The sequence below is a fragment of the Ursus americanus genome, chromosome 30, assembly GCF_024610735.1.
Source record: "Ursus americanus isolate L20-20 chromosome 30, mUrsAme1.1.p, whole genome shotgun sequence".
Taxonomy (NCBI): Eukaryota; Metazoa; Chordata; class Mammalia; order Carnivora; family Ursidae; genus Ursus; species Ursus americanus.
The window spans coordinates 10,417,850-10,432,904 of NC_142156.1; the positions used below are offsets into that span (position 1 = coordinate 10,417,850).

The 15,055-nt window shown below is 45.8% G+C and overlaps 1 protein-coding gene across 3 annotated transcripts in view; it reads right to left on the reverse strand.

The window, feature by feature from the left end:
• Window positions 1-9,738, reverse strand: part of TMEM233 (transmembrane protein 233) — a 42,488-nt gene extending 32,750 nt beyond the window's left edge. Inside the window, exon 1 of one of the 3 annotated variants that reach the window (XM_045791596.2) lies at window positions 9,444-9,736. In XM_045791596.2, the coding sequence (XP_045647552.2) occupies window positions 9,444-9,704 (261 nt within the window). In that variant the 5' untranslated portion in view covers window positions 9,705-9,736. Of the gene's footprint in view, window positions 1-9,443 lie in introns of all 3 variants that reach the window. The other 2 variants (XM_087857293.1, XM_087857294.1) reach the window with 2 other exon arrangements.
• Between the last annotated feature and the right edge of the window lie 5,317 nt (window positions 9,739-15,055).

Below are 15,055 nucleotides of genomic sequence, written 5' to 3' on the forward strand. Positions count from 1 at the left end.
TCATCAGGAACCAAGCCTTGGCCAACCTCTCAACCACCCATGGCGTTCGCCTGGGTCTCCTGGATATTTTTCAAAAATGTTTTGGCAGAAATGCAGAACATAGCTGGGAAGGGAGGGGAATCCTCAGAGATAAAGGTAGGAACAAACTTAGGCCTCTGTAGCCATTCATTCATTCATGCATGCATTCATTCATTCATTCAACGTATGTTCCTTATTGACTCTGTATTCAGCATTGTGCTAGGCTCTGGGGCCCACAGTGCCACCTCAGGGGTTTCACATACACAGATTGGTGCGAGGAAGTGAAGGTTCCCTGAGAGAAATCTGTTCAGAGTATAATGGGAACAACCCAGGGTCGGGGAGAGAGGGCAATCAAGAAAGGCCTCCTGGAGGAGCTGATTTTCCAGCTGAGTTTTGAAAGAGGAGTGATATTTGCATTTGACAAGATCCTCAAGTGGTTCAAGTTTGTGAAACATTATTCTGGGAGATGAGTACTCCTACCTGGTCTCCCCTTGATAATTATTTTCAGGTTTCCTCCAAAGTCATCATTAAAATTCATACATTATAAGTGAGAAATAATTTGCTTACTAATTAATGACAGACTGCACCTCACCCATTGCCCCGTTTTGCCGACTCATTTAATAGCTGCCGTTGTTATCTGGGCAGTGTTTGATGCCACTGTCAGTGTTTGGGAGACAGGCTCTGGCTGGACTTCTTTTTTCCTTTTTTTTTTTTTTTTAAAAAAAACAATTCATTTAATATAATGAATCCCCATGTTCCCATAGCCCAGATTTACTATCTATTAGCAGCCAATCTTGTTTTATCTACATTTCCCATATTATGACACAGCCATTATATCATTTAATCAGTAAATTGGTATTTGAAATGTATTTTTGGGGTGCCTGGATGGGTCAGTCGGTTAAGCATCTGCTTTTTGGCTCAGGTCATGATCCCGGGGTCCTGGGATCGAGTTCCATGTTGGGCTCCCTGCTCAGCAGGGAGCCTGCTTCTCTCTCTCCCTCTGCCTCTCCCCCTGCTTGTGCTCTCTCTCTCTCTCTGTCAAATAAATAAATAAAATATTTTTAAAAAATGTATTTTCTGGGGCACCTGGGGGGACTCAGCCAGTTAAGTGTCTGACCCTCAATTTGGCTCAGGTTATGATCGCAGGGTCATGTGATTGAGCCCCGTGTTGGGGTCTGTCTCTACTGAGGCACTGAGCGTGGAGCCTGCTTAAGATTCTCTCTCCCTCTCCCTCTGCCCCTCCCCCCATGCTTGTGCGCACATGCGTGCTTGCTCTCTCTCAAAAAATAAAAATTAAATAAAAGAAAATGTATTTTCTTTCAGAGAGGTAAACCAAGAAAGAGACTCTTAACTATAGAGAACACACTGATGGTGACCAGAAGGGAGGTGGGTGAGGGATGGAGGACTAGGTGATGGGGATGAAGGAGGGCGCTTGTTGTGATGAGCACCAGGTATTGTATGGAAGTGTTGAATCACTAGATTCCATACCTTATATGTTAATGAACTAGACTTTAAATAGGAACTTGAAAGAAAAAAAAAATAGGAACTTGAAAGAAAGTATTTTCTTGTATAGAAACACACAGATTAACATCTTGAAATAGATGTAGTCTGTACCGAGGACCAAAAGGACTCCAACAGCAGTTTAAATTCTAGATTCCCAAGTAACAAACATCAGTGGCCACCCTCTGCCACGTGGTAGCCAACAAAGCAGCGGCTGCTTGGATGACACACATATCTAGAAAATCTGCGGGTATCTATAATAGAAATTTCCAACAGTGACACACTTCAGGTAAGGTCTTTATCATCTGGAACCATTTTAATACTCTTCAGAGCTTCATGTGCAGGAATTGTAAGAGATAAATCACAAGAGTCCATAGCATTAATACCCCATTTCTCAGCTGACAATCATGTGGGAAGAGCTGGAGAGGGTTGACAGAAGTCACACTGAGAGACCCAGTGAGCTACAACATTTAGAGTTCTAACTTGTGAGCAGTGTGAAATCTCCTGGGTTAGCTGCCTGGATGTTACATCTGTTATGTCCAAGTTCTGCTTGGTCACAAAAAACCCACAAACAAACAAAACCCCCAAACTCCCCTCTAAACTTAATTGAAGTCCACTTGAGACATAGTTTTGATGGATGAGCAGTCCCCAGTAGAGCCTGGGTCAGATGGCAAGAACACTCAGTTTGGTTTGTCTTTCATCCTTTGGGTATTTACTTTCTTTTTGACCACAGACCTTGTCTTCTAGAGCAAGTGTGGTCAGGCACAGGGCAGGGCTGTAGCTGACTGTGCCAGCCTATGACCAGATAATGGATTTTGACAATAGCTTTCAGACCACCAATCCATTATCAGTGTATTCTCTGTGGGTTTATGAGACCCCTTGCCTTGTTTTGAGGAGGATTTCTCTTTGCTTCTTTGCTGTGTTGGACTTTTTTTTTTTTTTTGGCTGGGTCCTATGTCTTTCTCTTTCTTGATTTACTGCTTTGTTTTGAGGGAGCACATCCTTCCATAACTTTCTGAGAAAAGGTGTATGGCAGGTAGTTTTTTGTTGCTGTTGTTGTTTGGATCTTTTTTTGAGATCTTGAATGTCTGAAAATGTCTTTATTCTTTTCTCTCCCTTGACTGATTGCTTGGGTGGGTCTAAATTGAGGTTGGAAATCATTTTCCTTTTAGACTTCAAAATCACTGTTCTACTGTTTAGCTTTCAGCATTACTGATGAGAATTCCAAAACCACTATGAATGCATCCATGGCATGTTTTTTTCTTCTAATAAGTTTGTAGGATTGGAGAGAAATTTTACCCTTAAATATCTGAAATTTCACCATGATGTGCCTTGGTACATATATAATTTCATTCATTTTATTGGGTGTCAAGGTACTCTTGCAATCTGGAAACTCAAGCATTCAGTTCTAGACATTTTTCCTGTATTATTTATTTAATAATTTCCTCCCGTCAATTTTCTTTGTTTGAATTTTTTTGAACTTTCTTTCTTTTTTTAAAAAAAGATTTTATTTATTCATTTGAGACGGAAAGATAGAGAGGGAGAGCATGAGCAGGGGGAGAGGCAGAGGGCGAAGCAGACTCCCCCATTGAGCTGGGAGCCTGATGTGGGGCTCGATCCCAGGACCCCAGGATCATGACCTGAGCTGAAGGCAGATGCTTTACCATCTGAATCACCCAGGTGTCCTTTTTATGAACTTTCTGATTAGATGTTGGATTTCTGGGAACAATTCTCAAATTTTCTTATATATTTTTGATTATTTCCATCTTTTTGGGGAGGAAAATTTCCTTCCTCATTTTTTTATTCTGATAAAATATATGTATCATAAAATTTACTATTTTAACTATTTTTTAAGGGTGCCAGTTCGGTGACATTAAGTACATTCACGCTGTTGTGCAACCATCACCACTATCTGTCTCCAGAACTTCCCATCTTCCCAAACTGAGACTTTGTACCCATTAAACAGTAACTCCACATTCCCCTCTGTCTCCAGCCACTAACAACCTAACAACCATCATCTCCTTTCTGTCTCTATGAATGTGACTACTTTAGGTGCCTCGCGAAAGTGGAATCATACAGTATTTGTCCTTTTGTGGCTGGTTTCTTTCACTCGGCGTAAGTCTTCAAGGTTTATGTTGGAGCATGTGTCAGAATTTCCTTTTTTTGAAAGGCTGAATAATACTCCATTGTATGTGTATGCCATATTTTATTTATCCATTCTTCTGTTGATAGACGTTTGAGTTACTTCCATATTTTCTATCTTTTTGATTTTTGTATTAACTTCTTTGAGCTTCCCTCAGCTTTGACTTCTAATCCTTCCACTGTGTTTTTTTTTTAATCTACCCTCATTTTTAATTCCCAAGATCTCTGTTTTGCTTCTCGTTTTATTTTTTCCCAACCTGTTCTTGTTTTGCAGACACCACATAGATTCTTATTTCTCTGAGGATGTTCATCATCTGTCCTTAACTTTTCTTCTGCTTTTGGCATTATTTATTTCCTTACGCTTCATTTCTTCTGTAAACCACAGGTCTCGTAATTCAGAAGAATTGCTCAAATGTCCAGTAACCTTTCGCTGCCTGTTCCTGTTTGAAAGTGAGACACTGAGAAACTTCTTGGAAGTTCTGTGGATGAGGATGGGGCTTATTAACAGATGGGCAACCGTGTACAATTGGGTGGGGCTTTCAACATTTCTCTGGAGAACATCTACATGTTTGTATCTGTAAGTTTTTTTCTTTTGGTATGGTCACGTTCTGGGAGAGAAATTCTCCAGTCTCCTGCCTGGATGCCAGGGTTGGGGTACAAGGTGGGGACAGGGGCTAGAGCCTTCCTTGTGCGATGATACCTTAACTTCACCCTCAGCTGTGCCTGGTGTCTAGAGCCATTCTGTTTAATCTCACCAGAGAGTAGATCTCCCATCTTCTGTCAGGTGCCTACTGCAGGGGCTGGCAGATGATCTCCGGTAGTATCGACTTCTTAAACAGACTTTCAAAGACTATTCCACTCTTCAGCCCTACTCTTTATTCCTACCTTCAAAGGTATTATCTTCAATCGGTACCTCCAATTTCCGAGCCTTTTTAGAGTTTCTCAGGGGAAGTGGACTTTATTCTTGTTGGCTCCTTCTTCTGCAGGATTTAGATTTCGGTATTATCTACTCTGTAAGGTCACTCAGTGCTCAACTAGCCATTTTCCATGTTCCAAGATTTTGTCACTTCTCTCCTCTCTTCACCTGTTCTAATTTGTCCTACTCTTTTAGATTCACTTACTATCATTTTAAGCGGTTTCAGAAGGGAGTGGAAAAAACAAGCCTGTTCAATATTCCATGCTGAACCATAAGTCTTCCTTGTCTATTTGTACGCATCCCCGTTTAGCATTCATATTTACTTTTAGGCTATAACATTTATTTATTCCAGTGACATATTTTCTTGTCATTGCTTTTGTTCCTACTGAATTTTCTGGTCCTAATAAAAAGGAAAACTGCCACTGGAAAAGGCAGTGGCTTGTATCCCTAAAATATACACGTCATCATCATTTCCGTCATCGCTATCACCATCACCATCATCATCTCCATCACCGTCATCACCACCACCACCACCATCATCATCACTTACTGAGTTCTAGCTGTGTCCTAGGCAAGGGGATGAAAACATTGAACTTTTATCATTCAGTCTTCAAAGCAGTACTTGAGTGGGTACTATCATGACCCCCATTTTACAGGGTTGAAACCAAGGCTCAGAAAGATTGAGTCAGTGACATGAAATCACAGCCACAGCAAATGTCAGAAAAGGATTTGAACCTCAGCGGTTGGTGTCAGGACAGGTTCTGTGAGTGTAAAGGAGAAGTTGTTCTGATGAAAGAAGGCTTATAGATTACCCATTCCAAAGTCATTGGCTATTTCGTATCCACACTTAGAGTGACCAGATTGGTTCAGCTGTGCAAATGATTATATCACGACCTCATTAAGAAGGGAGGCTCAGTATGGACTCAACTCCAGTCTCTTGAGTCAGGTAGCAAATTCCAGCTCCACAACCAGCAGACGGTGAACTCAACCTGAAATTGCCCATATACCTACAATTTGCCTAGAACTTTTCTCCTTCTACACCTAACAGCACAGAAACCTTGTTGATCTTATTTACCCCTTGATAGAGGTAAGGGAGTATATCAGCGTCTGGAATAGAGCCTGGCACATAATAGGTGCTCAGTAAATATTTGTTGAATGAACATTCATTCTCTGGAGTCAAAAGCCATATGGAAATTTCTGTGTCTCTGCCACTGGCAAAGTTCCCGTACGACAAGCCATGTTGTACCGATTCTTGTCTGTAGGGCACTGACTGCATCACAACCCCCAGGACTTCCCTACCTCCCCATGGGGTGGTGGAAAGATCACAGACGCCCATGGCTTGAAGAACGTTCTTCTCAAATGTATATTTTTCAAAGTAGTTTTCTTATTCCCTGGGATCTCCTCCAAGTTGGTAATTTATAGACGTCTTCTCAGGCTTGATTTAATAAAAATCTCATTGTTTTGAGATAGCTGGTTCTTTTTACAGTTCTGGGAACTGGTTGTTTTGAGCCTTATCAATATTTCCCATGCAGTCACATTTATATCACTTTGCATTACCTTACAGTGTTTCTTGATTGCCGTGTTGCTGATGTTTGGGGCAGGTCAGTTCTTCACTGGGGGACAGACTCCAGCATTGCAGGACGTTGGTACTCTTCGCCTTTTCCAACAAATGCCAGTAGGGCCCCAAATCACGGCGACACCACAGATGCTCCCCAACGTTTTTTAATGCCTCCCCGGGGAATGGCACTACACCCAGCAACGGTGTGCCTGACTTTACCACAAATTATAGGTAAGTCAGACTTGAAAAGAGCCAGACTCCACAAGACACCATAGGCAAGGGGCACCTGGGTGGCTCAGTCGTTAAGCGTCTGCTTCAGCTCAGGTCATGATCCCGGGGTCCTGGAATCCAGCCCTGCATCTCGCGTCTCCCATCTCCATCTCTGGGCTCCCTGCTCAGCGGGAAGCCTCCTTCTCCCTCTCCCGCTCCCCCTGCTTGTGTTCCCTCTCTCGCTGTCTCTCTCTCTCTGTCAAATAAATAAATAAAATCTTAAAAAAAAAAAAAAGACACCGTAGGCAAGGCACACAACTGACACAGTTGGTCAGCCACCTTCCTCCTACACACCCTTCCTCTTCCTCTTTATTCTTTGGACTTTGGAATCTTGATCATGAAACTTGTCAAGCCCAGATCTGCACGGTTTCAGTGGGAAAACACCTTAGAGGGTGTGCGATGGGGAGGGTGTGGGAAGCTCTTCAAAATTGGGGTTTCACGTCTTTGATGTTCTGTTTGGTTTCGTATGTGACATGTGTTGTCCAGGCTCCAAATCTCTCCATCTGTGCAACGATTATTGCACATCCCTAGCACAGTGCTGGGAGCTGGACAGGCTTTCTCCTTTTCCATCCTTACAACAGTTTTGCTCAACTTAAAATGCTTTTCACATTCCCATTTTCTAGATGAAGAAACCAAGGCTTTAACTTTAAGGTGTGAAATTTGCCTCTAGTCAACTTATAAGTCCAGTGTCTGTGTTCTGGCGTAAGAGTGGTGTCTTGCTATAAAACTGTTGGAAAAGTCTTGAGGGAGGAAATGGGGAAGAGAGGGATCAGAAAAAGAGGTTTCCACTCAAAGCATATACCCGTCTTATCCCTCAAGACACACCAAGTGGCATCATTAGTATCCAGCCTGTCACCACCAGCTGGAGTGTTAGCTCATCTCAGATCAATGAAGGAAAAAGCCTTTGCAGGCAGTTTTATAATTGGCACTGGAAAAGGGGCGAACTGGCTGCTGATTCATTAATAAATCAGGATAGAGTGTGGGCACCAATTCCAGCCAGAGTGTCTGCTGCTGCCTGGAGAATTTGGCTGCAGCATCCTCCCCAGCTTCGCTGCAGAAAACCCAAGACCGGATATCTCTGGGGAGGAAGGAAGAGAGGAAACTGCCTGGCTGGTCCTAAGGAACCTGATACCATGGTTTTCCTGGCTCCAGTCTGGGGGCAAAGGCAGCAGGAGTGAAGCAGACATCATGATCCATTAGCACCGTTCATTCATTCACACATGCATTCATTTCGTGTATTTCTGGAGCATCTGCCACCAGCCAGATTCTCTCCTACGTGCTGAAGATACAGCAACAAACAACACCCACAAAGACTGCTGCCCTCATAGGGCTTATACTCTAAGCCCTAAGCATAATAATATATAAAACAATTTATCAGATGGAGAGGAGTGCTCTGGGCAGAAAACAGCAAGGAAAGGGGAGTGGAGCTTGTAGGGATTTTGATTTTAAACTGTGATCAGGGAAGGCCTCAGGAAGTGACACTGGATTAAAGATCTAATAATATGCTGAACACTGTTCCAAGCGTTTTTACAATAATCTCATTAATACAACAACTTTAAGAAATGATGGCTACGATTATTCCCATTTTACAGACAAAAAGACTGAAGTTAAGAGAGATGCAGTGATTTCCAGAGATCATTCAACGAGTCTGTGGTCTTAGCTAGGGTTTGAACCCAGGCAGTCGGAACGGAAGCGGCGGCACGCTTGAATGTTGGTGCGGAGAGCGGACAACGGGGTTTGGGGAAGAGCGGGTTGCGTGTGCAAATGAAGTCTTTGTGTGTACCCACGGAGCCAATATGGTGCCACCCGTGGGCAAGTGTGGGCGGACTTGAATGGGGGAAGGGGGCGGTGACTCTGGATCTTCCATGAGCTGAATCGGACTCTCTCGGTTTGTGAGATCGTGAGATCGCTGTAAGGGTTGTCCCGGGACAGTGCCGGTCGGAACCTTAACCCGCCGCCACCCCTGGGCCAGCTGCTCCAGTCAATAAGGCGAGGGCCTCGCGGGCGCTCACCGAGCTCCTGGTGGGATTCTCCTGGGAGTTCCTACCCAGGCTGAAGGGGGCCATGGAGCGGAGCTCCCGGAGGGCAGACTGGGACACGCAAAGGACGCTCCGTGTCGCCGTGTTGTGCTTTACCGGGAGCGCCCCGGGCACGGGACTGAGCGGTGGAGGGGAGCCTGGGAGCCCTTGGGGGACGCCAAGAGAGGCGGAGATAGGGTCCGCGCGCACGCAGCATATGAGGGAAGAACTCTGACGTGCTGGGGCAGAAAGAGTAAAAGAGAGGCCAGGGTGCACGTTGCAGGTGAGAGGGACATAAGGGGCGCTCAAGAAAAGCCTGGAGAGCAGCGGGAGCGCTGGAAAGAGGGGGGACAAAGGGGTGCCGGAGAGTGCCAAGGAGAGGGAGCTGGTGCTGTTGCCCCAAGAGGGGGTGCCTAAGAAAGCATGGGACCAGGGTTAAGGAGAGGGCGTTGGAAATCGCTTGGGGACCCCTAGAAAGTGGCCGGGGCGGCGCCCTGGGCTCAGCAAAGACCGTATGCTAGGAGTGCCACGGGCTGGAGAGGGGGAGCCCCGCGTGGGGCACGGAGGGGGCGGTAGAACCCGTGCACTCAGAACGGGGCGTGCTTTTGCCCTGCAAGGGTGGCGCACTTTGAGGTCCTAGAAAAGCAGGTTGAGAAGAACGGGACCGGTGCCTACAAATGTCAGAGGAGGAAGGCCGCGAAAGAAGCCGCAGAGTCCACGGAGAAACTCCCCGGGTTGGACAGAGTGCATCATGGGCGCTGGAAGGAGGTGGAAAGCCAGCCTGGGAGAGGCTGGATCAGGGCTCTGAGCGCCGCAGGCAGCGCAGAGGAGGAGCTGGTGGTTGAGGGCTGAGTGCTGCCTGAGAAAAGTGAGGCGGCGACGCAAAGGACCGAAAACCCAGGGTGCGCGGGGGCAGTGCGTAAGGGTATAAGGGAGCTGTGGAGAGTACGCTGGGTCCCGAGCGGTGGCAGCGCCTCCCAGGTCTTACCCCCCTGGTTGCTCCAGGTCCCCATTCACTCACCATGATGGAGAAGACGAAAGCCACGATGTTGATGGGGTACGCGGGGCAAAAGCATGAGACGATGGCAAGCCACAAGTAGTTCTTGGGCATGGGCACGTCCTCCTCGGTCTTGTCATCCTCGGTGTTGGCCTCCGGACTGCTGTCCAAAGCCGTCTTGAAGTCCGAGCTGGGGTCGTACTGAGACATGGGCGAGGCCGGCTGCGCAGGGTGGGCGGAGGAGCGCAGGGTCGGCGCGGTCTGGGACTGAGGCCGCCCGCTCATGGCGAGGCTCTGAAAAGCCAGCGGCGCGGGGCTCAAGGGAGGCGTGACCTCACCTCTCCTGCGTCCTCCGTTTCCACCCTCCCGGCCTGAGGGACCTGGGCCAAGAGCCTCCGCACAAACGGGAGGGAGGGAACAAGAGAGTGAGGGGAGGCGGCGGGGAGAAGAGGGAGCCAGCCGGCCTGAGAAACAGGGGAAAGGCACTCCTTGAAGGACACACCCAGAGACCATCAGACTGGCGCACAGACTGGCTCTAAGTCCGAAATAAAAGGAGGCTTAGGGCAGGAGAGATCCAGGGTCCTCTACTTTGCAAACCAGTCAGCCTGCTGTCCAAAGATGACCAGCTCATCTTTTCAAGCCGCTGAATTTCAGTACATTAGGTGTAAAGAGGGCCCCCCAGCTCTATGCAGGTGGCCACAGACTGACTACTTCCTCTGGACTAACAGTGTACTTTTTTCCTGATCCAGTCCCTTCTCAAACTTTGAACACTGAGCCCCGGTAATTTCTCTTCCCAGACAGGTGGGCAGGGAGCAGGGTGCTACACTTTGGGCCCAACCCTTCCGGCACTGCACAGGGGTCCTCTGGAGACCGCACCTGAGTATCGACAGCTGCTGGGCACGGGCCAGTAGGGGCCAGTCTGGGTGTGGTCCGCTTTTTCCCAAGTGTACAAACAACGAGCCCTCTCCTCTCCACCTTTCCACCTACAGGGCCCCTGGAGGGAGAAGCAGGTAGATCTGGCTAGTGTAGACAACCCAAGTGGATAATTGCGATGGGAAGAAGAGAGAGGGGTCTACTTGGCAGCCAGCACGAGGAGAGCAATTGCGTCACTATCTAAGCAATTTATGAGAGGGGGTATGGTCCAGAACGGAGGCTCCAAACCCAGGCAGAGATGGGCAGTTGTCACATTTGAGTTGAATGACCCCAGGAAAGTCCCTTCACCTCACTGAGCTCCAATTCCTTCATCTGAAAAAAAGTGGATAATAGGAATCCCTTCCTCATAGGGACGTTGTGAACATTATAAAATTGCAGGTCAAACCAGGTGAATCTAAGTGCTCTGTACATGTTAGTTTTTATTAGGAAGCGATTTCCCCCAAAACATAGTCATTATGCAGTATCTCAGACCCAATATCCCTTGGTGCAAATATGTCACCCAAAATCCAGATATTCTGAGCTGGCGGGGCTGCAGAGAAATACAAGTCATTTTATTATGCATAGTTTCAGAAATAGTTGCTCACATCATCATACAACAGAAGTATTAATCATCTGCTGGACTTTCTCAGCACATGAACTGATTATCTGGGATGCTCTCACTTCTCAGGGGCCATACTGATTCTCTTACCTGCCTCCCTCCCTGGACTCCCTCAGACTCTCTGAGAAGGGGACCATCTTGCTCATCTTTGTATCAGCACCGGGCACAGTGCTTGGAACAAAGTCTGTGCTTAGTATGTGAACACATAAAGATGAGATAGTGCCTTCTCCCCATTTTCGTTGGTTAATCAAGTGGGAATAAATCAAAGAATAGATCTGCTGAGTTCTCAACCAAGCCTTTGCCTTGGCTGTTCCCTCTGCCTAGGATGCTGTTCCCCTGGACTGCCACATGGCTGTTCCTTCTTATTTCTCAGCTATCAACTCAGAGTCACTTCCTCAGAGAGAGATCTTCTCTTTAGATTTATTTAGTGTAGGTCCCCATAGTAATTACATTTCGGCAGCTTTTTTTTTTTAATGACCTGTATCATTATTGTAATTTATTTGCTTATGTGTTCGCCATGGGTTCTTTCTCTACACCTTAAGCTTTGTAACCTGTTCAGAGCTGTATCTCTAGCACTTGGAATTTTTCTGGCACATAATAGGAATGCAAGAAATATTTGTTGGATGAATGAATCAGAATTACCTGTGCGTACTGCAAAAACGATTTTCAGATCTTAACCAAGACCTACATGAATTAGAATTTCCCAGGGTGATATCCCAGAAATCTGTATTTTCAATGCCTGAGAAATTTGTATTTTTAGAACATTCCCCAGTGATTCTGGCACAACTGGACATTTTCTCGAATCTCACTACTATCCCTAGTTCTTAGGACAAAGTCCTGGATCCTTAGTTTGGAGAGCCCCTCTGGCACTTTGAACTCAGTATGCCAAAAGTAAAACATTTTCCTCCAAGAACCTGCTTCTCAAGGCTTGGTCCTTAACTACGTCCTGTCCACACTTTCAACCTTCTGTCCTATCAATTCTCTCCTCTCACTAGTCTTTGGTTACAAAGGTGTTTTCCCCTCTATTCTCAAATGCACTTAGCCTTTTCCCACCTCAAGTTCTTGTGTGTGCCCTTCCTTCTTCCTGGAACACTTCCCCTCTTCTCCAGCTGGTGGGTCCTTCTCATCTTTCAGGACCCATCATCTCATGTGTTACCTCCTGAGAGGTCCTTCCCTGACCATCTAAAGTATGATCCTCTTTTTTTTTTTTTAAGATTTTATTTATTTGTCAGAGAGAGAGAATGGCAGGCAGAGGAAGAAGCAGACTCCATGCTGAGCAGGGAGCTTGACATGGGACTCCATCCCAAGACCCTGGGATCATGACCTGAGCCAAAGGCAGACTCTTTTTTTTTTTGGATTTTTTTTTTTTAATGATTTTTTATTATATTATGTTAGTCACCATACAGTACATCCCCGGTTTCCGACGTAAGGCTCGATGATTCATTAGTTGTGTGTAACACCCAGTGCACCATGCAATACGTGCCCTCCTTACTACCCATCACCAGTCTATCCCATTCCCCCACACCCTCCCCTCTGAGGCCCTCAGTTTGTTTCTCATAGTCCATAGTCTCTCATGTTTCATTCCCCCTTCTGATTACCCCCCCTTTCAAAGGCAGACTCTTAACTGACTGAGCCACCCAGGTGTCCTAAAGTATGGTCCTCTTATTCTCCATCCCATTACCTTCTTTATTTCCTTCCTCATGGTTATCACAACCAGAAACTGTCTTTGTGTATTTGTTTACTGTTTGTTGTCTGTCTTCCCCACTAGAAGGTAAATTCACAGAAGCAGAGATTTCTCCCCCCTCTGGTTCACTGCAGTGTCTTCTGCGCCTAGAGCAGTTTCTGGCCCTTGGTAGGTGCTCTGTAGATATTCATTGGATTAATAAACTTGTGTATTCAGTCATCTAAGTTGGAAACTGTTCTCTGTCCTTCAGCCCTACATCAGCGATTCATCAAACTCTACTGATTACATGGCATATAAGACTCTCCACTCTGTCTTCTCTTTTCCTTCCCCAAGGCTAGTGTTACGATTGCGGCTCTTATCAACAGTGCAGAGGCTCAGTGGGTGCTGCCTGAACCGTGTTTGTGGTCTGGGCCTGGTGAATTTCGTTGGCGTGGCTAAGCCCAAGGTTTGGGTACCAAATGGAATTTTGCTGATTCAAGGTCATGAATTGTACTGCTCATGCCAACCCGCTTGTACCATCCAGGGAAATACAAAAAAAAGGGGTGTTGACTCAGCATGGCCCATCTCCTCTGCCAGGAAAACAACCTTTCAACACAGGTCCAAAACTCCAGAATCACCAAAATTTACTGCGTACCTACTGTCTGCATTCCCTAGATGCATGATCTCATTTAGTTCCTACAGCACGTTGGGGCGTCTGGGTGGCTCAGTCGGTTAAGAGTCTGCCTTGGGCTCAGGTCATGATCCCAGGGTCCCAGGATTCAGCCCTGGGTCCTCAGTGGGGAGTTTGCTTTTCCCTCTCCCTCTCCTCCTCCCCCTGCTTGTGTTCTCACTCATGCGTGCTCTCTCTCAAATAAATAAATAAAATCGCTGAAAAGAGAAAAAAATTCCTACGGCACTATTTGGGAGGTAGATAGAGAGGTTTCCTTTTTGCAAATGAGGGAACCTATGACCAGATAGGTAAAGGGACTTGTGTAAAGTCTCACAGCCAAGTGGAGGTGCCAGGATTTGAACCAGGTCTAAGATCCTTGTTCAGCTAACAGGTCCAGGCCAGAGAGTTAAATGGACATCTCTGAAGTTTGCTGATGTTATGATATCCGCCCAAAGAAGGTGGATTAATAGCTGTTGACTTGTCTGTGAAACGTAGCCGTGAAATTGCAATCACTTGAAATATTTACAATTAAATTGAAAAGAAAGTGCCCACACCAGAAAGTGTAATGTATATGGTGCTAATACTTGAGGGATGCATTAGACCACTCAGGGTTCCAGCTCTAATTTCCTGAGCGTCACTAATTCTCTCTTGAGAGGTCAGTTTATTGCTCTTGAATGAAGCCTGCTGGCTGATTGCTTAATAGTGTGGCGATACCTTCCCTCTTTTCAGATGAGAGGGAACAGCCCAACTAGGAGAGGGGAGAAGGACTTACTGGGGCTTTCTGGATCCTAATATAACAACTTACATTTTTTTTTGGCATTTGAAAAAAGTTTATTTCCAAATGTCAATATAATGTATATTCATTCTGCAGAAGTTGGAAAATGAATAAAAGCATAAATAAGAGGAGAGCTCACCTGTATCCCACCATCCAGTGGTAACCACCACAAAAATAAGAGAATATTTCCTTCTTGTTCCCTTTCTACATATGTATATTTTTCTCCAATAAAGTGGGATTATAGACAGTTTTGTGTTTTTCTCACTCAGTGTTCTATCACCATTAACCTTCCTTGCAGATATTTTTATGGTCTGCATAGTTTTCCATTGATTCGATGGATTATTATTCATGTAACCGTTCCTTGGTCATTAGGTGTTTAGGTTATTTTTGGTGGGTTTTCATGGTTAAACAAAACATGAAAAATGCTGTGACTTTGTACCCAATTATCAGCATTTGTGATCATTTCTTTGTGACTCGTGATCTTACAGGGGAGATGTCTGTCTTCGAAAAGGGCAGAAAAAAACTTCAGATTGGCTGGTTGAGAAATTATATCATATCTACCAAGTGTAAAATTAAAATGTAGGCCAAGGGGAACAATCATAGATTCAATGGCCTACAGAAATGAAGTGATTCAAACGAGATGAAATGAGATGGATTCAAAGAACAGCTTCTCAATGCCAAATGGATCCCCAGATCTATGATATTTAATGGGGTGATTCTGAATCTATGCTTTTTGATCTTAGCTATGTCTAGGATTCCGAAATAGAAGGAGGGAGGTAGGAATGGGGAGAGGGAGAGATGGAGGGAGGGAGAGAGAAAGAGAGAGGATTGAGAGGGGAGAGGGAGAGAGACAGAGGAGTGGGGAGAAGAGAGGGAGAGGAGAAGGAGGGGGAAGAGAGAGAGAGGAAGGAAAGGGAGAGAGAGAAGAGGGGGAGAGAGAGAGAGAGAGGAAAGGGGGAGGGAGGAGAGGGAGGAGAGAGAGAGGAGGGGGTAGAGT